We start from the raw sequence: 25,791 nt of genomic DNA on the forward strand, positions 1-25,791 counted from the left end.
GTGATGAGAGCACAGCATGACTCTCTCATTCAGCTAGCTATCTCTCTCTTGCTCTCTCTATCCCCCTCTCTCTCTCTTTCAGCTGGCTATAAACAAAATATATACATCACCCTCTCTCTCTCTCTCTCCAGAGGTACATCCCTGGGCTACATCCCTGGGCTTTCTCCAGAGGTACATCCCTGGGCTACATCCCTGGGCTTTCTCCAGAGGTACATCCCTGGGCTTTCTCCAGAGGTACCTCCCTGGGCTTTCTCCAGAGGTACATCCCTGGGCTTTCTCCAGAGGTACATCCCTGGGCTTTCTCCAGAGGTACATCCCTGGGCTTTCTCCAGAGGTACATCCCTGGGCTTTCTCCAGAGGTACATCCCTGGGCTTTCTCCAGAGGTACATCCCTGGGCTTTCTCCAGAGGTACATCCCTGGGCTTTCTCCAGAGGTACCTCCCTGGGCTTTCTCCAGAGGTACATCCCTGGGCTTTCTCCAGAGGTACATCCCTGGGCTTTCTCCAGAGGTACATCCCTGGGCTTTCTCCAGAGGTACATCCCTGGGCTTTCTCCAGAGTACAGGATGGTATTTCAAGTGTGTGTGTGTGTGTGTGTGTGTGTGTGTGTGTGTGTGTGTGTGTGTGTGTGTGTGTGTGTGTGTGTGTGTGTGTGTGTGTGTGTGTGTGTGTGTGTGTGTGTGTGTGTGTGTGTGTGTGTGTGTGTGTGTGTGTGTGTGTGTGTGTGTGTGTGTGTGTGTTTTTGCGTCAAAGGAAAACTCCACTCAGTTATAGCTTGCTGCTGCTTCTCCTGTCAAGGTGCAAACAGAAACACCTAACTTATGTCTCAGAGACATATTTTACATGCTTCAACAGGTGGGTCACTGTAGCTCAGTTGGTAGAGCATGGCGCTTGCAACGCCAGGGTTGTGGGTTCGATTCCCACGGGGGGCCAGTATGTAAAAATGTAATCAAAATGTATGCACTCTACTGTAAGTCGCTCTGGATAAGAGCGTCTGCTAAATGACTAAAATGTAAAAAATGTGTGTCTGCCCCTGAACGGTCAGTTACAGAACGGTTTGTTCAATGTCTCAACTCAGCTCTCTTCTTTTCAGTCCATCTCTCTTTCTCTCTGTAGCCTGTCTGTCTTTCTCTTCCTCTTTTTCTCTCTCGCTCTCATTCTGTCTCTCTCTCTCCCTCTCCTACTTCTCCCCCTCTCTTCTTTCTCTCACACTCTTCTCCTTCTCTCTCTCTTTCTCTCTTCTCTTCTCTTCTCTTCTCTCTCGTTCTCTTCTTCTCTATCTTGCTGTCTCTCTCGTTCTCTTTTCATATGAGAGTCTCATTTATTCATGCTGGTGGGGTGAGGCGATTGCCAAGAACTCCTTTTAAAAATGAACTCAGCCGCCGAGTTAAATTAAATAAATGAAACAACTGACTGCCTTGCTGGTACACTGGCTAATTTAAAGCCTGTTAAGATGGAAACCGATAATGACAAGTGTGTATAGCATCACTTCCACCGTCCTAATGCAATGTGTGTGTAGCATCACTTCCACCGTCCTAATGCAATGTGTGTGTAGCATCACTTCCACCGTCCTAATGCAATGTGTGTATAGCATCACTTCCACCGTCCTAATGCAATGTGTGTATAGCATCACTTCCACCGTCCTAATGCAATGTGTGTGTAGCATCACTTCCACCGTCCTAATGCAATGTGTGTATAGCATCACTTCCACCGTCCTAATGCAATGTGTGTGTAGCATCACTTCCACCGTCCTAATGCAATGTGTGTATAGCATCACTTCCACCGTCCTAATGCAATGTGTGTATAGCTTCACTTCCACCGTCCTAATGCAATGTGTGTGTAGCATCACTTCCACCGTCCTAATGCAATGTGTGTATAGCATCACTTCCACCGTCCTAATGCAATGTGTGTATAGCTTCACTTCCACCGTCCTAATGCAATGTGTGTATAGCATCACTTCCACCGTCCTAATGCAATGTGTGTATAGCATCACTTCCACCGTCCTAATGCAATGTGTGTATAGCATCACTTCCACCGTCCTAATGCAATGTGTGTGTAGCTTCACTTCCACCGTCCTAATGCAATGTGTGTAGGATCACTTCCACCGTCCTAATGCAATGTGTGTATAGCATCACTTCCACCGTCCTAATGCAATGTGTGTATAGCATCACTTCCACCGTCCTAATGCAATGTGTGTATAGCATCACTTCCACCGTCCTAATGCAATGTGTGTATAGCATCACTTCCACCGTCCTAATGCAATGTGTGTGTAGCATCACTTCCACCGTCCTAATGCAATGTGTGTATAGCATCACTTCCACCGTCCTAATGCAATGTGTGTATAGCTTCACTTCCACCGTCCTAATGCAATGTGTGTATAGCATCACTTCCACCGTCCTAATGCAATGTGTGTGTAGCATCACTTCCACCGTCCTAATGCAATGTGTGTGTAGCATCACTTCCACCGTCCTAATGCAATGTGTGTATAGCATCACTTCCACCGTCCGAATGCAATGTGTGTATAGCATCACTTCCACCGTCCTAATGCAATGTGTGTATAGCATCACTTCCACCGTCCTAATGCAATGTGTGTAGGATCACTTCCACCGTCCTAATGCAATGTGTGTATAGCTTCACTCTCACCCTAAGATGTGTGCTTATTTATAACCAAGGCTTTCTCAAAAATGTGCAGTGCTTTCATGGAAAGTAAATGACAGTGTGTTTGTGTTGTGTTTTTATGGAAGCAGGGTTGTTGACTCAACCAGCAGCATCTACTATAGGACTTTACAATCACAAGGCCTCAAATCACAGTAGGCTCCAGGGTTAATAGCTCCAGGGTTAATAGTCCAGGGTTAATAGTCCAGGGTGTCACGTCCTGACCAGTAGAGGGTGTAGTTGGGTCAGGACGTGGCAGAAGGGAGTGTGTGTTTTTTATTGTTTCATTGATTTTGGCCGTGTGACTTCCAATCAGGCACAGCTGTAGAGGGTTGTGGTTGATTGGGAGTCACACATAAGTTGCCTACGTTTCCTTTGTGTTTCGTGGGTAATTGTGCTTGTCAATGTGGTTGCACCTGACAGGACTGTGTTGGCTGTCAGTTTTGTTGTTTTTGTAAATGCATAGTGTTCGTTGAATTAAATATGACGAACCCTAACTCCGCCGCATTTTGGTCCACTTCTTCCATAGACAGCCGTTACACAGGGTTAATAGCTCCAGGGTTAATAGCTCCAGGGTTAATAGCTCCAGGGTTAATAGTCCAGGGTTAATAGTTCCAGGGTTAATAGTCCAGGGTTAATAGTCCAGGGTTAATAGCTCCAGGGTTAATAGCTCCAGGGTTAATAGCTCCAGGGTTAATAGTTCCAGGGTTAATAGCTCCAGGGTTAATAGTCCAGGGTTAATAGCTCCAGGGTTAATAGTCCAGGGTTAATAGCTCCAGGGTTAATAGCTCCAGGGTTAATAGTCCAAAGTTAATAGCTCCAGGGTTAATAGCTCCAGGGTTAATAGCCCAGGGTTAATAGCTCCAGGGTTAATAGTCCAGGGTTAATAGCTCCAGGGTTAATAGCTCCAGGGTTAATAGTCCAGGGTTAATAGCTCCAGGGTTAATAGTCCAGGGTTAATAGCTCCAGGGTTAATAGCTCCAGGGTTAATAGTCCAGGGTTAATAGCTCCAGGGTTAATAGTCCAGGGTTAATAGCTCCAGGGTTAATAGCTCCAGGGTTAATAGTCCAGGGTTAATAGTCCAGGGTTAATAGCTCCAGGGTTAATAGTCCAGGGTTAATAGCTCCAGGGTTAATAGTCCAGGGTTAATAGCTCCAGGGTTAATAGCTCCAGGGTTAATAGTCCAGGGTTAATAGCTCCAGGGTTAATAGCTCCAGGGTTAATAGTCCAGGGTTAATAGTCCAGGGTTAATAGTCCAGGGTTAATAGCTCCAGGGTTAATAGTCCAGGGTTAATAGTCCAGGGTTAATAGTCCAGGGTTAATAGTCCAGGGTTAATAGTCCAGGGTTAATAGTCCAGGGTTAATAGCTCCAGGGTTAATAGTCCAGGGTTAATAGTCCAGGGTTAATAGTCCAGGGTTAGTAGCTCCAGGGTTAATAGTCCAGGGTTAATAGTCCAGGGTTAATAGTCCAGGGTTAATGCTGGTTCTTTTCTACCTGCCAGTCAATTGATCAATTAATGACATTGATTGGCCCAAGAGTTCACTCACCTGGTGTCTAAGGTCTGAATCAGTCCATGATCGGGTGGTGAGAAGCAGAAGTGTTTTGGCCCTAAAGGACTGTATATCCCTGTATAGCCCTGAATAGCCCTGAATCCTGGGTTACTGTATTCCCTGGCCTAATGTATTCAAATTGGACTAGTGGGGTGAGCTTGAGAGACAGGATGTCCCAGTCAGCGTGTTTATCCATTAGTCTGTTTCTCAGTCTCTAAGGTAGTGACTCACCATAACCTGACATCTCTCCTGGCCTATTTCTCATGGCTGCTGAGGAGAGACACTTTCTATACACAACACTGGTTAAATGGCGCGTGTTCGCTCGCTAGCTTTCTATTTCCCTCTATAACTATCACTCCATCTCAGATAATCACCCTGCCCCCCTCCCTCTCATCGCTCTGTCTCTCTGTGTCTCTCCCTCAACCTCTCTCTCTCACTTTCTCAATCTTTGTTTCCACTCACTTAGCCTCTTAGGATCTCAGGCCCCCCTCCCCTCCCCTCTCCTCTCAGGATCTCAGGCCCCGTCCCCTCCCCTCTCAGGATCTCAGACCCCCCTCCCCTCTCCTCTCAGGATCTCAGCCCCCCCTCCCCTCTCCTCTCAGGATCTCAGCCCCCCCTCCCCTCCCCTGTCTCTCCTCTGAAGCAGCTCTTTCTCTCTGCCCCAGGGGCTGCTCCTCTAATTTTAGCCTGGTGATGAATCAGAGGCTCAGATAGGGCTCTTTCTTGTTATTCAAATTGTTATGTCAAAACTCTCCCTCTCCCCCCTTTCCTCTTTTCCCCATTCCTCCTCCCTTTCCCCTCTCACCCTTCCTCCTCTCCCCATTCCTCCTCCCTTTCCCCTCTCACCCTTCCTCCTCTCCCCATTCCTCCTCCCTTTCCCCTCTCACCCTTCCTCCTCTCCCCATTCCTCCTCCCTTTCCCCTCTCACCCTTCCTCCTCTCCCCATTCCTCCTCCCTTTCCCCTCTCCCCCTTTCCCCCTTCCTCCTCTCCCCCTTCCTTCCCCCTTCCTCCTCTCCCCCTTCCTTCCCCCTTCCTCCTCTTCCCTCTTGTGCACTCTGTCTCTCATTGTATCTAAACTCATTCCATCCTTTTCTCCGTCTCACCTCTCCTTCCATACTTTTCAATATCTCCTCTCCCACTCCCCTTTATTTCCCTTTCTCACTCCTTTCCTCTCCACTCTCTCTCCTCTCTGCCTCTCCTCTCTGTTTCTCTTCTGTCTCCTCTCTGTCTCTCCTCTGTCTTTCAACTCTGTCTCTCCTCTCTATCTCCTCTCTGTCTCTCCTATGCCTCTCTTCTGTCTCTCCTCTCCTATCTCTCCTCTGTCTCTCCTCTCTTTCCTCTCTGTCTCTCCTCTCTTTCCTCTCTCTCTCTCCTCTGTCTCTCCTCTCTGCCTCTCCTTTCTGCCTCTCCTCTCCGCCTCTCCTCTGTATCTCCTCTCTGTTTCTCTTCTGTCTCCACTCTGTCTCTCCTCTCTCTCCTATCTGTCTCTCATCTCTGTCTCTCCTCTGTCTCTAATCTGTCTCTCCTGTCTCTCCTCTGTCTCTCCTCTGTCTCTCTTCTGTCTCCTCTCTGTCTCTCCTCTCTGTCTCTCCTCTCTGTCTTTCCTCTGTCTCTCCTCTCTGTCTCTCCTCTCTGTCTCTCCTCTCTGTCTCTCCTCTCTGTCTCTCCTCTCTGTCTTTCCTCTCTGTCTTTCCTCTGTCTCTCCTCTCTGTCTCTCCTCTCTGTCTCTCCTCTCTGTCTTTCCTATGTCTCTCCTCTCTGTCTCTCCTCTCTGTCTCTCCTCTCTGTCTCTCCTCTATGTCTCTCCTCTCTGTCTCTCCTCTCTGTCTCTCCTCTCTGTCTTTCCTATGTCTCTCCTCTCTGTCTCTCCTCTCTGTCTCTCCTCTCTGTCTCTCCTCTCTGTCTCTGTCTCTCCTCTGCTTTCCTCCTCCATCCTCATTGAAGAGAGAGAGCCTCAGTGGGCTGTGTTGAATGCTGTCAGATGGGAAGGAGGCAGGCCCAAACTGGAGACACACACACACACACACACATATTTCTACCAGTAGCAGCAGACTCTGGTCTAGCACTGTATATGGCTAACGAGGTTTGATTTATGCTATTAATGCTACACTAGGTAAGAAGGTTGGGTTGTTGTCTCCTTTAGCATATCCAACTCCTTTACATCTTGTGATTACAGGCTTTTCAATCAGTCACATGATTACAGCTGGATTGGTCTTATAATGCAACTATGCAGTGCTTTATCCTGTTCCTGTTCCTTTGTTATAGCCTATTTAAATCAAACAAAATGGTGGCATTGGTTGATTAACTGATGTTCAAAGAATTTATTGATTTTCTCCCGATTGACTCTTGAGTATCTCTGCCAGGGAGAGCCTCTGTGATGTTGTCTGATGACAGCAGTAAGGGTTAGGGTTCATATTGATCAACTGATTGATTGATTCAAGTGATGGACTTTGTTTTTCTCTTCCTGTTTCAGTAAGCAGGGTATCTGCCAGGCGAGAGCCTCCGTCATGGTGTATGATGACAGGGTTAGGGTTACGGCTAGGTAGACCAACCGACAGATCAATTGATTGATTGATTAAATGATGAACTAATAGTTTCTCTCTTCCTGTTTCAGTGAGCAGAGTATCTGCCAGGCACGAGCTTCTGTCATGGTCTATGATGACAGCAGTAAGAAGTGGGTTCCCATTAAGCCAGGCCAGCAGGGCTTCAGCCGCATCAACATCTACCACAACACTGCCAACAACACCTTCCGTGTGGTGGGAGTCAAACTACAAGACCAGCAGGTAGAGGTACACAGACACACCCACACCCACACACACACCCACACCCACACACACACACACACTGATCTGAATTGACCATCTCTCCACTCCATCTCTTACCTCCAGGTGGTGATCAACTACTCCATAGTGAAGGGGCTGAAGTATAACCAGGCCACGCCCACCTTCCACCAGTGGCGTGATGCCCGCCAGGTCTACGGACTCAACTTTGCCAGCAAGGAGGAAGCCACCACATTCTCCAATGCCATGCTGTTCGCGCTCAATGTCCTCAGCACTCAGGACGGAGGTGAGAGAGAGAGAGAGAGAGTGTGTGAGGGAGGGAGGTGGGGTGTGTGTGTGTGTCTGTGTGTGTGTGTGTGTGTGTGTGTGTGTGTGTGTGTGTGTGTGTGTGTGTGTGTGTGTGTGTGGGTGGGTGTGTAAGGGAGGTGGCCAAATATAGACAACATGAGAAAGCCGTATATAAAGTCAATTCCATTTCATTATGACCAGGAGGAAATGGAGCCTGTCATTCGAGGTGGGGTCATTTCCATTTCATTATGACCAGGAGGGAAAAGGAGCCTGTCATTCGAGGTGGGGTCATTTCCATTTCATTATGGTCAGGAGGGAAATGGAGCCTGTCATTCGAGGTGGGGTCATTTCCATTTCATTATGACCAGGAGGGAAAAGGAGCCTGTCATTCGAGGTGGGGTCATTTCCATTTCATTATGGTCAGGAGGGAAATGGAGCCTGTCATTCGAGGTGGGGTCATTTCCATTTCATTATGGTCAGGAGGGAAAAGGAGCCTGTCATTCGAGGTGGGGTCATTTCCATTTCATTATGGTCAGGAGGGAAATGGAGCCTGTCATTCGAGGTGGGGTCATTTCCATTTCATTATGGTCAGGAGGGAAATGGAGCCTGTCATTCGAGGTGGGGTCATTTCCATTTCATTATGGTCAGGAGGGAAATGGAGCCTGTCATTCGAGGTGGGGTCATTTCCATTTCATTATGGCCAGGAGGGAAATGGAGCCTGTCATTCGAGGTGGGGTCATTTCCATTTCATTATGACCAGGAGGGAAATGGAGCCTGTCATTCGAGGTGGGGTCATTTCCATTTCATTATGACCAGGAGGAAATGGAGCCTGTCATTCGAGGTGGGGTCATTTCCATTTCATTATGGTCAGGAGGGAAATGGAGCCTGTCATTCGAGGTGGGGTCATTTCCATTTCATTATGACCAGGAGGGAAAAGGAGCCTGTCATTCGAGGTGGGGTCATTTCCATTTCATTATGACCAGGAGGGAAATGGAGCCTGTCATTCGAGGTGGGGTCATTTCCATTTCATTATGACCAGGAGGAAAATGGAGCCTGTCATTCGAGGTGGGGTCATTTCCATTTCATTATGACCAGGAGGGAAATGGAGCCTGTCATTCGAGGTGGGGTCATTTCCATTTCATTATGACCAGGAGGGAAAGGGAGCCTGTCATTCGAGGTGGGGTCATTTCCATTTCATTATGGTCAGGAGGGAAATGGAGCCTGTCATTCGAGGTGGGGTCATTTCCATTTCATTATGACCAGGAGGGAAATGGAGCCTGTCATTCGAGGTGGGGTCATTTCCATTTCATTATGACCAGGAGGGAAAGGGAGCCTGTCATTCGAGGTGGGGTCAATTCCATTTCATTATGACCAGGAGGGAAATGGAGCCTGTCATTCGAGGTGGGGTTAATTCCATTTCATTATGGTCAGGAGGGAAATGGAGCCTGTCATTCGAGGTGGGGTCAATTCCATTTCATTATGACCAGGAGGGAAATGGAGCCTGTCATTCGAGGTGGGGTCAATTCCATTTCATTATGACCAGGAGGGAAATGGAGCCTGTCATTCGAGGTGGGGTCAATTCCATTTCATTATGGCCAGGAGGGAAATGGAGCCTGTCATTCGAGGTGGGGTCAATTCCATTTCATTATGACCAGGAGGGAAATGGAGCCTGTCATTCGAGGTGGGGTCAATTCCATTTCATTATGACCAGGAGGGAAATGGAGCCTGTCATTCGAGGTGGGGTTAATTCCATTTCATTATGACCAGGAGGGAAATGGAGCCTGTCATTCGAGGTGGGGTCATTTCCATTTCATTATGACCAGGAGGGAAATGGAGCCTGTCATTCGAGGTGGGGTCAATTCCATTTCATTATGACCAGGAGGGAAATGGAGCCTGTCATTCGAGGTGGGGTTAATTCTATTTCATTATGACCAGGAGGAAATGGAGCCTGTCATTCGAGGTGGGGTCATTTCCATTTCATTATTGTCAGGAGGGAAAAGGAGCCTGTCATTCGAGGTGGGGTCATTTCCATTTCATTATGACCAGGAGGGAAAAGGAGCCTGTCATTCGAGGTGGGGTCATTTCCATTTCATTATGGTCAGGAGGGAAATGGAGCCTGTCATTCGAGGTGGGGTCATTTCCATTTCATTATGGTCAGGAGGGAAATGGAGCCTGTCATTCGAGGTGGGGTCAATTCCATTTCATTATGACCAGGAGGGAAATGGAGCCTGTCATTCGAGGTGGGGTCATTTCCATTTCATTATGACCAGGAGGGAAATGGAGCCTGTCATTCGAGGTGGGGTCATTTCCATTTCATTATGACCAGGAGGAAATGGAGCCTGTCATTCGAGGTGGGGTCATTTCCATTTCATTATGGTCAGGAGGGAAATGGAGCCTGTCATTCGAGGTGGGGTCATTTCCATTTCATTATGACCAGGAGGGAAAAGGAGCCTGTCATTCGAGGTGGGGTCATTTCCATTTCATTATGACCAGGAGGGAAAGGGAGCCTGTCATTCGAGGTGGGGTCATTTCCATTTCATTATGGTCAGGAGGGAAATGGAGCCTGTCATTCGAGGTGGGGTCATTTCCATTTCATTATGACCAGGAGGGAAATGGAGCCTGTCATTCGAGGTGGGGTCATTTCCATTTCATTATGACCAGGAGGGAAATGGAGCCTGTCATTCGAGGTGGGGTCAATTCCATTTCATTATGACCAGGAGGGAAATGGAGCCTGTCATTCGAGGTGGGGTTAATTCCATTTCATTATGGTCAGGAGGGAAATGGAGCCTGTCATTCGAGGTGGGGTCAATTCCATTTCATTATGACCAGGAGGGAAATGGAGCCTGTCATTCGAGGTGGGGTCAATTCCATTTCATTATGACCAGGAGGGAAATGGAGCCTGTCATTCGAGGTGGGGTTAATTCCATTTCATTATGGTCAGGAGGGAAATGGAGCCTGTCATTCGAGGTGGGGTCAATTCCATTTCATTATGACCAGGAGGGAAATGGAGCCTGTCATTCGAGGTGGGGTCAATTCCATTTCATTATGACCAGGAGGGAAATGGAGCCTGTCATTCGAGGTGGGGTTAATTCCATTTCATTATGACCAGGAGGGAAATGGAGCCTGTCATTCGAGGTGGGGTCATTTCCATTTCATTATGACCAGGAGGGAAATGGAGCCTGTCATTCGAGGTGGGGTTAATTCTATTTCATTATGACCAGGAGGAAAAGGAGCCTGTCATTCGAGGTGGGGTCAATTCCATTTCATTATGACCAGGAGGGAAATGGAGCCTGTCATTCGAGGTGGGGTCAATTCCATTTCATTATGACCAGGAGGGAAATGGAGCCTGTCATTCGAGGTGGGGTTAATTCTATTTCATTATGACCAGGAGGAAATGGAGCCTGTCATTCGAGGTGGGGTCATTTCCATTTCATTATTGTCAGGAGGGAAAAGGAGCCTGTCATTCGAGGTGGGGTCATTTCCATTTCATTATGGTCAGGAGGGAAATGGAGCCTGTCATTCGAGGTGGGGTCATTTCCATTTCATTATGACCAGGAGGGAAAAGGAGCCTGTCATTCGAGGTGGGGTCATTTCCATTTCATTATGACCAGGAGGGAAATGGAGCCTGTCATTCGAGGTGGGGTCATTTCCATTTCATTATGGTCAGGAGGGAAATGGAGCCTGTCATTCGAGGTGGGGTCATTTCCATTTCATTATGACCAGGAGGGAAATGGAGCCTGTCATTCGAGGTGGGGTCATTTCCATTTCATTATGACCAGGAGGGAAATGGAGCCTGTCATTCGAGGTGGGGTCATTTCCATTTCATTATGACCAGGAGGGAAATGGAGCCTGTCATTCGAGGTGGGGTCAATTCCATTTCATTATGACCAGGAGGGAAATGGAGCCTGTCATTCGAGGTGGGGTTAATTCCATTTCATTATGGTCAGGAGGGAAATGGAGCCTGTCATTCGAGGTGGGGTCAATTCCATTTCATTATGACCAGGAGGGAAATGGAGCCTGTCATTCGAGGTGGGGTCAATTCCATTTCATTATGACCAGGAGGGAAATGGAGCCTGTCATTCGAGGTGGGGTTAATTCCATTTCATTATGACCAGGAGGGAAATGGAGCCTGTCATTCGAGGTGGGGTCATTTCCATTTCATTATGACCAGGAGGGAAATGGAGCCTGTCATTCGAGGTGGGGTCATTTCCATTTCATTATGACCAGGAGGGAAATGGAGCCTGTCATTCGAGGTGGGGTCAATTCCATTTCATTATGACCAGGAGGGAAATGGAGCCTGTCATTCGAGGTGGGGTTAATTCCATTTCATTATGGTCAGGAGGGAAATGGAGCCTGTCATTCGAGGTGGGGTCAATTCCATTTCATTATGACCAGGAGGGAAATGGAGCCTGTCATTCGAGGTGGGGTCAATTCCATTTCATTATGACCAGGAGGGAAATGGAGCCTGTCATTCGAGGTGGGGTTAATTCCATTTCATTATGACCAGGAGGGAAATGGAGCCTGTCATTCGAGGTGGGGTCATTTCCATTTCATTATGACCAGGAGGGAAATGGAGCCTGTCATTCGAGGTGGGGTCATTTCCATTTCATTATGACCAGGAGGGAAAGGGCGCCTGTCATTCGAGGTGGGGTCATTTCCATTTCATTATGGTCAGGAGGGAAATGGAGCCTGTCATTCGAGGTGGGGTCATTTCCATTTCATTATGACCAGGAGGGAAATGGAGCCTGTCATTCGAGGTGGGGTCAATTCCATTTCATTATGACCAGGAGGGAAATGGAGCCTGTCATTCGAGGTGGGGTTAATTCCATTTCATTATGACCAGGAGGGAAATGGAGCCTGTCATTCGAGGTGGGGTCAATTCCATTTCATTATGACCAGGAGGGAAATGGAGCCTGTCATTCGAGGTGGGGTCATTTCCATTTCATTATGACCAGGAGGGAAATGGAGCCTGTCATTCGAGGTGGGGTCAATTCCATTTCATTATGACCAGGAGGGAAATGGAGCCTGTCATTCGAGGTGGGGTCATTTCCATTTCATTATGACCAGAAGGAAAGGGAGCCTGTCATTCGAGGTGGGGTCAATTCCATTTCATTATGACCAGGAGGAAAATGGAGCCTGTCATTCGAGGTGGGGTCATTTCCATTTCATTATGACCAGGAGGGAAATGGAGCCTGTCATTCGAGGTGGGGTCATTTCCATTTCATTATGACCAGGAGGGAAATGGAGCCTGTCATTCGAGGTGGGGTCAATTCCATTTCATTTCAGTCAAACTGAGGTTAGAACATGTGGCACTTACTTTCAATGATTCTGATTGGAATTTTAATTCACTTTACTGAATGCCCTGAATTGAAATTGTGGATATTAACCCTAAAATGGCGACAGGTCTTGAGGTGATCTACTATGTCGTGAATAATGCAGGTGAATCAGAGTAGTGGGGCTCTCTGTCTGTCGGTCCTCATTTACTGTCCTGTCATTCTGTTAGAGTTTATCGTCAAAACCAACCTCATAGTTCTCTCTATGTTCACCTAGTTATCTCTCTCTTTCTATGTTCACCCACAGAATGTTTTCTCTCTCACTCTCTCTTCAATCACAGCAGGTTCGCCCAGTCATTACAGTAACAGTGGAGTCCTCTCTTCCCAGTCATTACAGTAACAGTGCAGTCCTCTCTTCCCAGTCATTACAGTAGCAGTGGAGTCCTCTCTTCCCAGTCATTACAGTAACAGTGGAGTCCTCTCTTCCCAGTCATTACAGTAACAGTGGAGTCCTCTCTTCCCAGTCATTACAGTAGCAGTGGAGTCCTCTCTTCCTAGTCATTACAGTAACAGTGGAGTCCTCTCTTCCCAGTCATTACAGTAACAGTGCAGTCCTCTCTTCCCAGTCATTACAGTAGCAGTGGAGTCCTCTCTTCCCAGTCATTACAGTAACAGTGGAGTCCTCTCTTCCCAGTCATTACAGTAACAGTGGAGTCCTCTCTTCCCAGTCATTACAGTAGCAGTGGAGTCCTCTCTTCCCAGTCATTACAGTAACAGTGGAGTCCTCTCTTCCCAGTCATTACAGTAACGGTGCAGTCCTCTCTTCCCAGTCATTACAGTAACAGTGCAGTCCTCTCTTCCCAGTCATTACAGTAACGGTAGAGTCCTCTCTTCCCAGTCATTACAGTAACGGTAGAGTCCTCTCTTCCCAGTCATTACAGTAACAGTGCAGTCCTCTCTTCCCAGTCATTACAGTAACAGTGGAGTCCTCTCTTCCCAGTCATTACAGTAACAGTGGAGTCCTCTCTTCCCAGTCATTACAGTAACAGTGGAGTCCTCTCTTCCCACTCATTACAGTAACAGTGGAGTCCTCTCTTCCCAGTCATTACAGTAACAGTGGAGTCCTCTCTTCCCAGTCATTACAGTAACAGTGGAGTCCTCTCTTCCCAGTCATTACAGTAACAGTGCAGTCCTCTCTTCCCAGTCATTACAGTAACAGTGCAGTCCTCTCTTCCCAGTCATTACAGTAACAGTGGAGTCCTCTCTTCCCACTCATTACAGTAACAGTGGAGTCCTCTCTTCCCAGTCATTACAGTAACAGTGGAGTCCTCTCTTCCCAGTCATTACAGTAACAGTGGAGTCCTCTCTTCCCAGTCATTACAGTAACAGTGCAGTCCTCTCTTCCCAGTCATTACAGTAGCAGTGGAGTCCTCTCTTCCCAGTCATTACAGTAACAGTGGAGTCCTCTCTTCCCAGTCATTACAGTAACAGTGGAGTCCTCTCTTCCCAGTCATTACAGTAACGGTGCAGTCCTCTCTTCCCAGTCATTACAGTAGCAGTGGAGTCCTCTCTTCCCAGTCATTACAGTAACAGTGGAGTCCTCTCTTCCCAGTCATTACAGTAGCAGTGGAGTCCTCTCTTCCCAGTCATTACAGTAACAGTGGAGTCCTCTCTTCCCAGTCATTACAGTAGCAGTGGAGTCCTCTCTTCCTAGTCATTACAGTAACAGTGGAGTCCTCTCTTCCCAGTCATTACAGTAACAGTGGAGTCCTCTCTTCCCAGTCATTACAGTAACAGTGCAGTCCTCTCTTCCCAGTCATTACAGTAACAGTGGAGTCCTCTCTTCCCAGTCATTACAGTAACAGTGCAGTCCTCTCTTCCCAGTCATTACAGTAGCAGTGGAGTCCTCTCTTCCCAGTCATTACAGTAGCAGTGGAGTCCTCTCTTCCCAGTCATTACAGTAACAGTGGAGTCCTCTCTTCCCAGTCATTACAGTAACAGTGCAGTCCTCTCTTCCCAGTCATTACAGTAACAGTGCAGTCCTCTCTTCCCAGTCATTACAGTAACAGTGCAGTCCTCTCTTCCCAGTCATTACAGTAACAGTGGAGTCCTCTCTTCCTAGTCATTACAGTAACAGTGCAGTCCTCTTTTCCCAGTCATTACAGTAACAGTGGAGTCCTCTCTTCCCAGTCATTACAGTAACAGTGCAGTCCTCTCTTCCCAGTCATTACAGTAACAGTGCAGTCCTCTCTTCCCAGTCATTACAGTAACAGTGCAGTCCTCTCTTCCCAGTCATTACAGTAACAGTGCAGTCCTCTCTTCCTAGTCATTACAGTAACAGTGCAGTCCTCTCTTCCCAGTCATTACAGTAACAGTGCAGTCCTCTCTTCCCAGTCATTACAGTAGCAGTGGAGTCCTCTCTTCCCAGTCATTACAGTAGCAGTGGAGTCCTCTCTTCCCAGTCATTACAGTAACAGTGGAGTCCTCTCTTCCCAGTCATTACAGTAACAGTGCAGTCCTCTCTTCCCAGTCATTACAGTAACAGTGCAGTCCTCTCTTCCCAGTCATTACAGTAACAGTGGAGTCCTCTCTTCCCAGTCATTACAGTGGCAGTGGAGTCCTCTCTTCCTAGTCATTACAGTAACAGTGGAGTCCTCTCTTCCCAGTCATTACAGTAACAGTGGAGTCCTCTCTTCCCAGTCATTACAGTAACAGTGCAGTCCTCTCTTCCCAGTCATTACAGTAACAGTGGAGTCCTCTCTTCCCAGTCATTACAGTAACAGTGCAGTCCTCTCTTCCCAGTCATTACAGTAGCAGTGGAGTCCTCTCTTCCCAGTCATTACAGTAGCAGTGGAGTCCTCTCTTCCCAGTCATTACAGTAACAGTGGAGTCCTCTCTTCCCAGTCATTACAGTAACAGTGCAGTCCTCTCTTCCCAGTTATTACAGTAACAGTGCAGTCCTCTCTTCCCAGTCATTACAGTAACAGTGCAGTCCTCTCTTCCCAGTCATTACAGTAACAGTGGAGTCCTCTCTTCCCAGTCATTACAGTAACGGTGCAGTCCTCTCTTCCCAGTCATTACAGTAGCAGTGGAGTCCTCTCTTCCCAGTCATTACAGTAACAGTGGAGTCCTCTCTTCCCAGTCATTACAGTAGCAGTGGAGTCCTCTCTTCCTAGTCATTACAGTAACAGTGGAGTCCTCTCTTCCCAGTCATTACAGTAGCAGTGGAGTCCTCTCTTCCCAGTCATTACAGTAACAGTGGAGTCCTCTCTTCCCAGTCATTACAGTAACAGTGCAGTCCTCTCTTCCCAGTCATTACAGTAACAGTGCAGTCCTCTCTTCCCAGTCATTACAGTAACAGTGCAGTCCTCTCTTCCCAGTCATTACAGTAACAGTGGAGTCCTCTCTTCCTAGTCATTACAGTAACAGTGCAGTCCTCTCTTCCCAGTCATTACAGTAACAGTGGAGTCCTCTCTTCCCAGTCATTACAGTAACAGTGCAGTCCTCTCTTCCCAGTCATTACAGTAACAGTGCAGTCCTCTCTTCCCAGTCATTACAGTAACAGTGCAGTCCTCTCTTCCCAGTCATTACAGTAACAGTGGAGTCCTCTCTTCCCAGTCATTACAGTAACAGTGCAGTCCTCTCTTCCCAGTCATTACAGTAGCAGTGGAGTCCTCTCTTCCCAGTCATTACAGTAGCAGTGGAGTCCTCTCTTCCCAGTCATTACAGTAACAGTGGAGTCCTCTCTTCCCAGTCATTACAGTAACAGTGCAGTCCTCTCTTCCCAGTCATTACAGTAACAGTGCAGTCCTCTCTTCCCAGTCATTACAGTAACAGTGGAGTCCTCTCTTCCTAGTCATTACAGTAACAGTGGAGTCCTCTCTTCCCAGTCATTACAGTAACAGTGCAGTCCTCTCTTCCCAGTCATTACAGTAACAGTGCAGTCCTCTCTTCCCAGTCATTACAGTAGCAGTGGAGTCCTCTCTTCCTAGTCATTACAGTAACAGTGGAGTCCTCTCTTCCCAGTCATTACAGTAACAGTGCAGTCCTCTCTTCCCAGTCATTACAGTAACAGTGGAGTCCTCTCTTCCTAGTCATTACAGTAACAGTGGAGTCCTCTCTTCCCAGTCATTACAGTAACAGTGGAGTCCTCTCTTCCCAGTCATTACAGTAACAGTGGAGTCCTCTCTTCCCAGTCATTACAGTAACAGTGGAGTCCTCTCTTCCTAGTCATTACAGTAACAGTGGAGTCCTCTCTTCCCAGTCATTACAGTAACAGTGGAGTCCTCTCTTCCCAGTCATTACAGTAACAGTGCAGTCCTCTCTTCCTAGTCATTACAGTAACAGTGCAGTCCTCTCTTCCCAGTCATTACAGTAACAGTGCAGTCCTCTCTTCCCAGTCATTACAGTAACAGTGGAGTCCTCTCTTCCCAGTCATTACAGTAACAGTGCAGTCCTCTCTTCCCAGTCATTACAGTAACAGTGCAGTCCTCTCTTCCCAGTCATTACAGTAACAGTGCAGTCCTCTCTTCCCAGTCATTACAGTAACAGTGGAGTCCTCTCTTCCCAGTCATTACAGTAACAGTGCAGTCCTCTCTTCCCAGTCATTACAGTAACAGTGCAGTCCTCTCTTCCCAGTCATTACAGTAACAGTGGAGTCCTCTCTTCCCAGTCATTACAGTAACAGTGCAGTCCTCTCTTCCCAGTCATTACAGTAACAGTGGAGTCTAACAGTGGAGTTTTGTTTTCCCCATCTTCACTCTCCTCTTTTAATTAAAATAAGTCATTGAATAGTTCTCCCCTGGGTCCATTCTTCCAGTTCTGTTGTTTTTATCTGACTAATAAACACACACGCATGCACACACAGACCGCACACACAACTCCAATCACAGAAACACGTCACACACTGCATATGGGAAAATCTCAGAGGTCCCCCCCCCCACACACACACACACACACAGACACACACCGCCTGAGGTGACTGCGGCAGAGATCAAATTAACAGTGTGTGTGTGTTTGCTTAGCAGATGCCATGATGTCAAGGGATAGACACCCTCTCTTCTGCAGTGCTTGTTAATGCTTATACAAACACACAGCACACACACACACACACACACACACACACACACACACACACACACACACACACACACACACACACACACACACACACACACACACTCACTACCTCTCTCACACAATTCACACACACTATGATGAAAAGGAAACATGCCGATAGGCTGTTTAAGTGCCATTTCGTTTAAGCTTGTATGAAGTGGCAATATACCACAGACTGAACTGCCAAAGATCAGGTCCTACACTCAATCCAAAAGGACCCATATGTGATGAGCTCTAAGAGGGTTAGATAGCTGTGCTGTAAGTTATATGGTAATAGCCATATTGGTTATTACCATATATTGGTTATTACCACCTATTCAAACCTCTTCCATCAATAGAAGTGTTGATGGAGTAGGTCGGGGTGTAGGGATTAGGTTTCAGTGTAGTGTTTAGGGTGTAGGGGTTGATTTGGAATTGGGCCTGAGCTTCACAGCACCTCAGGCGTCTTACCACTCCTCACTATTCCTCACGTCTGCTCCCTGTTGTTCTGGAGGCCTGGGGCCTCATTTATCAAAGGTGCGTATCTCCGCGCAAATCTTAGACCATGCGCACGCTCAACTTCTAGTGGTTGATCAACTGCATTGGAAGCAAATATTGTTATTTTGGAGGAAATGGAGGTGTTTGAATCCCGGGAATTATAATAATGGTAGGCTAATAAAAACATTGAGTCATGGGTCTAATGATAAAACAGATGCATTTGTCATTGATTAGGAGATCGCATAGCATCATGTCACCGAATATATTTATTTTATTTTTATTATATAGGCCTAAATCAATGTCATATTGCAGGGCTTGTCTCTCCTTTTCTGACATGACTGGTAAATAGACGTGTAGCCTATGTTAGTATGGGTAGGCTACAGTATTACTGTGCAATAGGAGCTTGACATAATAACATGTTCAAGGAGATAGAAAGATAATCATGCATTGATAAACAAAATATTGAACAACAATTCATCTTTTGCAGAGAAGTGTGGGCTGTAGGCAGCATTTACTTTTAAATCGTTCGATAGACAATCGATCTTACAGAATGCGCTGGCAGTGTTTAGCACTCGTTATAGGTCACATGCACTTTTAGTTAAAAAAAAGTCACTGAAAAAGATTAAAACATTCTGCCCACACCTCTACAGAAATGTGATCAAATTTGATATTCCGCTTTCTTTTAGAAACGGACATGGCCCAGTTCCGACATTTCCAAATCATGGCCTACAGCAAATTAGGGTGTTTTTGTTAGCATAAAAGGTGAGTGGAGGGCGTTTTCCAGGCTGGGTTGTAGCGCTCCTTAACCAGTGCACAAATATAATATGGCTCAGACTTATCAATGAAAACATGCCTATATGTTGCCTGCGACAGTTTGTTAAATCCCAATAATTTCTGCCGCACGCAAATCCTAGAATCTCCACGTATGCCAGAATTTAGTAAGACATTTGTGCACAGTTGACAAATGAGGCCCCCTTCCTGATCTCAGTGACCCCTGGTGTTCTGGAGGCCTGGTGTAGACAGCCTCCCTGATCTCAGTGACCCCTGGTGTTCTGGAGGCCTGGTGTAGACAGCCTACCTGATCTCAGTGACCCCTGGTGTAGACAGCCTCCCTGATCTCAATGACCCCTGGTGTTCTGGAGGCCTGGTGTAGACAGCCTCCCTGATCTCAGTGACCCCTGGTGTTCTGGAGACCTGATGTAGACAGCCTCCCTGATCTCAGTGACCCCTGGTGTTCTGGAGGCCTGGTGTAGACAGCCTCCCTGATCTCAGTGACCCCTGGTGTTCTGGAGGCCTGGTGTAGACAGCCTCCCTGATCTCAGTGACCCCTGGTGTTCTGGAGGCCTGGTGTAGACAGCCTCCCTGATCTCAGTGACCCCTGGTGTTCTGGAGGCCTGGTGTAGACAGCCTCCCTGATCTCAGTGACCCCTGGTGTTCTGGAGGCCTGGTGTAGACAGCCTCCCTGATCTCAGTGACCCCTGGTGTTCTGGAGACCTGATGTAGACAGCCTCCCTGATCTCAGTGACCCCTGGTGTTCTGGAGGCCTGGTGTAGACAGCCTCCCTGATCTCAGTGACCCCTGGTGTTCTGGAGGCCTGGTGTAGACAGCCTCCCTGATCTCAGTGACCCCTGGTGTAGACAGCCTCCCTGATCTCAGTGACCCCTGGTGTTCTGGAGGCCTGGTGTAGACAGCCTCCCTGATCTCAGTGACCCCTGGTGTTCTGGAGGCCTGGTGTAGACAGCCTCCCTGATCTCAGTGACCCCTGGTGTAGACAGCCTCCCTGATCTCAGTGACCCCTGGTGTTCTGGAGGCCTGGTGTAGACAGCCTCCCTGATCTCAGTGACCCATGCCGTTCTGGAGGCCTGGTGTAGACAGCCTCCCTGATCTCAGTTACCCCTGGTGTAGACAGCCTCCCTGATCTCAATGACCCCTGGTGTTCTGGAGGCCTGGTGTAGACAGCCTCCCTGATCTCAGTGACCCCTGGTGTAGACAGCCTCCCTGATCTCAGTGACCCCTGGTGTTCTGGAGGCCTGGTGTAGACAGCCTCCCTAATCTCAGTGACCCCTGGTGTTCTGGAGGCCTGGTGTAGACAGCCTCCCTGATCTCAGTGACCCCTGGTGTAGACAGCCTCCCTGATCTCAGTGACCCCTGGTGTAGACAGCCTCCCTGATCTCAGTGACCCCTGGTGTTCTGGATGTTTATGGATCCACCCAGCCAGTCTCTCAGTCTTCTGGAAGCTTGTTAAAGATGAACTACCCTGCACTCTCCTGCTGCTGCTTAGTGGTGTAGGTTACTGGGGATGACACTGGAGACGAGGGGGAGGTGTGGGTGAGGCAGAGGGGGGGTATCTGGACAGGTGAGAGACAGAGGAGGAGGAGATGGAGGAGAGAGGGCGAGCTGTGGTGAGCAGAGACTGGGTCTGCCAGTGCTTCTGTGTCTGCCACAGCCGATTCTTCCTCTTCAATATGTCCTGTACGTACTACTGTTGGCTACCTCTCACACTCTCACTGGATTGTCTGTGTGTGTGTCTGTGTTATAATCATGCCATAGAATGTATGTGTGATGTGGGGGTTATGTCTGTAGTGTGTGGCTGTTGTGAATACTGGGGTTATGTCTGTAGTGTGTGGCTGTTGTGAATACTGGGGGTTATGTCTGTAGTGTGTGGCTGTTGTGAATACTGGGGGTTATGTCTGTAGTGTTTGGCTGTTGTGAATACTGGGGTTATGTCTGTAGTGTTTGGCTGTTGTGAATACTGGGGTTATGTCTGTAGTGTTTGGCTGTTGTGAATACTGGGGGTTATGTCTGTAGTGTGTGGCTGTTGTGAATACTGGGGTTATGTCTGTAGTGTGTGGCTGTTGTGAATACTGGGGGTTATGTCTGTAGTGTTTGGCTGTTGTGAATACTGGGGGTTATGTCTGTAGTGTTTGGCTGTTGTGAATACTGGGGGTTATGTCTGTAGTGTTTGGCTGTTGTGAATACTGGGGGTTATGTCTGTAGTGTTTGGCTGTTGTGAATACTGGGGGTTATGTCTGTAGTGTTTGGCTGTTGTGAATATTGTTGGTATGTTATGGTGGTTTGACCGGAGTTGAGTGGATTTTCATTATGTTGATGGTTGTGTTAGAATGTAAACTGTTAAGTACTTGCTTTTGGTTGTCAAGGTTTGTGTTTGTGTGTGTGTGTGTGTGTGTGTGTGTGTGTGTGTGTGTGTGTGTGTGTGTGTGTGTGTGTGTGTGTGTGTGTGTGTGTGTGTGTGTGTGTGTGTGTGTGTGTGTGTGTGTGTGTGTGTTAATAACTAATTTATAAGAGATGATGTAGCAGTATGGAGACTCTGTCTGGCCAGTAGCAGTATGGAGACTATGTCTGGCCAGTAGCAGTATGGAGACTGTCTGGCCAGTAGCAGTATGGAGACTCTGTCTGGTCAGTAGCAGTATGGAGACTCTGTCTGGCCAGTAGCAGTATGTAGCAGTATGGAGACTGACTGGCCAGTAACAGTATGGAGACTCTGTCTGGCCAGTAGCAGTATGGAGACTCTGTCTGGCCAGTAGCAGTATGTAGCAGTATGGAGACTCTGTCTGGCCTGTAGCAGAATGGAGACTCTGTCTGGCCAGTAGCAGTATGGAGACTCTGTCTGGCCAGTAGCAGTATGTAGCAGTATGGAGACTCTGTCTGGCCAGTAGCAGAATGGAGACTCTGTCTGGCCAGTAGCAGTATGGAGACTCTGTCTGGCCAGTAGCAGTATGGAGACTCTGTCTGGCCAGTAGCAGTATGGAGACTCAGTCTGGCCAGTAGCAGTATGTAGCAGTATGGAGACTCTGTCTGGCCAGTAGCAGTATGTAGCAGTATGGAGACTCTGTCTGGCCAGTAGCAGTATGTAGCAGTATGGAGACTCTGTCTGGCCACTAGCAGTATAGAGACTCTGTCTGGCCAGTAGCAGTATGGAGACTCTGTCTGGCCAGTAGCAGTATGTAGCAGTATGGAGACTGACTGGCCAGTAACAGTATGGAAACTCTGTCTTGCCAGTAGCAGTATGTAGCAGTATGGAGACTGTCTGGCCAGTAGCAGTATGTAGCAGTATGGAGACTGTCTGGCCAGTAGCAGTATGTAGCAGTATGGAGACTGTCTGGCCAGTAGCAGTATGTAGCAGTATGGAGACTATGTCTGGCCAGTTGAAGTATGTAGCAGCATGGAGACTCTGTCTGGCCAGAGATTGTGAGTCAGGTCCCTTTGTTGTTGTGTGTTATTTTGGAAAACTGGCTGTAACTGGACCAACCAAAGCCATCAACATCCTCTCTGACCTGTCCCTGATCTCTGTGGAGACACTTCTGACAGTAGTGAACAACAGAAGAGATTGTAGGACACAACTCATGTGTCAAACACCAAGCCTCCAGGGCCACAATGTCTGTGTGATGAGCCTGACTGTAGCTTTGGTTCAGGCCCACAACATTCCTAGTCAAACTGGTACCACTCTCTCTCTTTTTGTAAAGTCCCACAGGCTATGCTTGGGCTATGTAACAGGAGTATGTCTGTGTGACATAAGAGAGAGTGAGTGACAGCTGTGATGCAGGTTGGAGTGGTCCACCTGAGCCTCTCTCTCTTGTAGTGCATGCTGGGAGTTTTTTGGCGTTTTAGTGTTTGGTGTGGAGGGCTCTGTCCTAACTAACTTTCTAGATTATTTTCTTGGTCTTTTCTTTACATTTTATTTTCTATGGTGGAGGGTTAATGCTCTATTTGTTTTAACGGTATCCACAGTTTTTTCAAAGTTAGTCGATACGGCATGGATTCAGGTGTGTTCCTGAGAATGGAGTTAAGGTGGAGGAGACGCTGTCGATACGGCATGGATTCAGGTGTGTTCCTGAGAATGGAGTTAAGGTGGAGGAGACGCTGTCGATACGGCATGGATTCAGGTGTGTTCCTGAGAATGGAGTTAAGGTGGAGGAGATGCTGTCGATACGGCATGGATTCAGGTGTGTTCCTGAGAATGGAGTTAAGGTGGAGGAGATGCTGTCGATACGGCATGGATTCAGGTGTGTTCCTGAGAATGGAGTTAAGGTGGAGGAGATGCTGTCGATACGGCATGGATTCAGGTGTGTTCCTGAGAATGGAGTTAAGGTGGAGGAGATGCTGTCGATACGGCATGGATTCAGGTGTGTTCCTGAGAATGGAGTTAAGGTGGAGGAGACGCTGTCGATACGGCATGGATTCAGGTGTGTTCCTGAGAATGGAGTTAAGGTAGAGGAGATGCTGTCGATACGGCATGGATTCAGGTGTGTTCCTGAGAATGGAGTTAAGGTGGAGGAGATGCTGTCGATACGGCATGGATTCAGGTGTGTTCCTGAGAATGGAGTTAAGGTGGAGGAGACGCTGTCGATACGGCATGGATTCAGGTGTGTTCCTGAGAATGGAGTTAAGGTGGAGGAGATGCTGTCGATACGGCATGGATTCAGGTGTGTTCCTGAGAATGGAGTTAAGGTGGAGGAGACGCTGTCGATACGGCATGGATTCAGGTGTGTTCCTGAGAATGGAGTTAAGGTGGAGGAGGTTTTGCTCGCGGTCGGTGAACAGGTAGGAGCTGAATTTATACATTCTGCTTCTAGAATGAACAATGCTGTGGTGGTGTTCATGAAAATAGAAAATTTGGTTGGTAGGCTAATTGCTAGCGGAATATTTTTAAGGGATGTGTTGGTGCCAGTTTCACCTCTCTCTACCCCTTCGACAAGAGTAGTTGTTGCAAATTTGCCTCCGTTTATTACGGATGATCAAATCAGGAAAGAGCTGAGTCGTTTTGTTAAGTTTGCTAGCGGTTTTCGTGTACTGTCTGCAGGTTTTCAGGCAGATGCCGTTAAGCACGTTGTTTCGTTCCGGAGGCAAGTGTTTATGTTTCTGATTAACAATGAACAACAGCTAAATGTGCATTTTAAAGTGAGGCATGGGGAGGGGATCTTTGCAGGGTTTGCCAGCACAGACAGTCTACGGTGTTTTGAGTGTGGGGATTTGGGGCATAAGAGCTTTGCGTGCCCACATAAAGGCCGTAGACAAGGTGAGGGTACAAGCGCCAGTGGGGGAAATCGAGGTCAAAGTGCAGGGGGTAATGAGATACAAACAGCAGAGGCTGGGCCTAGTCATGCCAGGGATAGTGGTGTAGATGAGGCTGGGCCTAGTCATGCCAGGGAAGGTGGTGTAGATGAGACTGGGCCTAGTCAGGCTAGAGATGGTGGGGTAGCTGAGGCTGGGTCTAGTAAGGTTATGGATGGTGGTGTAGATGAGGCTGGGTCTAGTCATGCTGTGGAGGGTGGTGTAGATGATGCTGGGTCTAGTCAGGTTATGCTAGTGGATGAGGAGAGTATAGTGAGGAAGTGTAAGAGACTGGGGGGAGGAGGAGGGTGTCAAGTGGAAAAGGAAAAAGGGTGTGGTCAAAGGCACCATGGAAACTTTGCCTGTTGCTGGTGGGATGCCCTGACCAGAGAGGAAGGGCAGGTGGTCAGGGTGGGAGATAGAGATGAGGAGGAAAGTGAGTCTGAGGAAGAGGATGAGGAGTTATTTTTTTCAGACTCCTCTTCAATGGGCCCGGAGCTGACAGCCAGTCAAGCAGAGGGGTCTAAGTACAAGTTGAGAGAACTGACAAGGTTCCTGAATGAGACCAAAGGGAAAAAAGTTAAATCTTGTGGCTTTTTTTTCTGATCTGTGAAAGTTTGTAAGATCAGTACAACATGCTATGAAAAATGAGGGACATGGTATCCTCTCACCCAGGAAACGGTTTAGGTTGAGGAAGTGGGTCACAACAGTGTGTAAGGGTCTACCTTCAGACACTGTTTAGATATATACACTGCTCAAAAAATAAAGGGAACACTTAAACAACACAATGTAACCCCAAGTCAATCACACTTCTGTGAAATCAAACTGTCCACTTAGGAAGCAACACTGATTGACAATACATTTCACATGCTGTTGTGCAAATGGAATAGAAAACAGGTGGAAATTATAGGCAATTAGCAAGACACCCCCAATAAAGGAGTGGTTCTGCAGGTGGTGACCACAGACCACTTCTCAGTTCCTATGCTTCCTGGCTGATGTTTTGGTCACTTTTGAATGCTGGCGGTGCTTTCACTCTAGTGGTAGCATGAGACGGAGTCTACAACCAACACAAGTGGCTAAGGTAGTGCAGCTCATCCAGGATGGCACATCAATGCGAGCTGTGGCAAGAAAGTTTGCTGTGTCTGTCAGTGTAGTGTCCAGAGCATGGAGGCGCTACCAGGAGACAGGCCAGTACATCAGGAGACGTGGAGGAGGCCGTAGGAGGGCAACAACCCAGCAGCAGGACCGCTACCTCCGCCTTTGTGCAAGGAGGAGCAGGAGAAGCACTGCCAGAGCCCTGCAAAATGACCTCCAGCAGGCCACAAATGTGCATGTGTCTGCTCAAACGGTCAGAAACAGACTCCATGAGGGTGGTATGAGGGCCCGACGTCCACAGGTGGGGGTTGTGCTTACAGCCCAACACCGTGCAGGACGTTTGGCATTTGCCAGAGAACACCAAGATTGGCAAATTCGCCACTGGCGTGACAGATGTGACAGAAGCGGCAGAGTCTGGAGACGCCGTGGAGAACGTTCTGCTGCCTGCAACATCCTCCAGCATGACCGGTTTGGCGGTGGGT

The 25,791-nt window shown here is 47.9% G+C and overlaps 1 protein-coding gene across 10 annotated transcripts in view; it reads left to right on the top strand.

Annotated features, from left to right (window-relative positions):
- The window catches only part of LOC106608079 (ena/VASP-like protein), a 147,355-nt gene that overhangs the window by 72,273 nt on the left and 49,291 nt on the right, over positions 1–25,791 (top strand). For 5 of the 10 annotated variants that reach the window (XM_045721005.1, XM_045721001.1, XM_045721003.1 and 2 more), the window contains 2 exons: positions 6,821–6,995; positions 7,095–7,272. In XM_045721005.1, the coding sequence (XP_045576961.1) occupies positions 6,821–6,995; positions 7,095–7,272 (353 nt within the window). The remainder of the gene's footprint in view (positions 1–6,820; positions 6,996–7,094; positions 7,273–25,791) is intronic. The other 5 variants (XM_045721006.1, XM_045721004.1, XM_045721010.1 and 2 more) reach the window with 1 other exon arrangement.

Source organism: Salmo salar, chromosome ssa06 (assembly GCF_905237065.1).
Source record: "Salmo salar chromosome ssa06, Ssal_v3.1, whole genome shotgun sequence".
In the NCBI taxonomy this organism is placed as follows: Eukaryota; Metazoa; Chordata; class Actinopteri; order Salmoniformes; family Salmonidae; genus Salmo; species Salmo salar.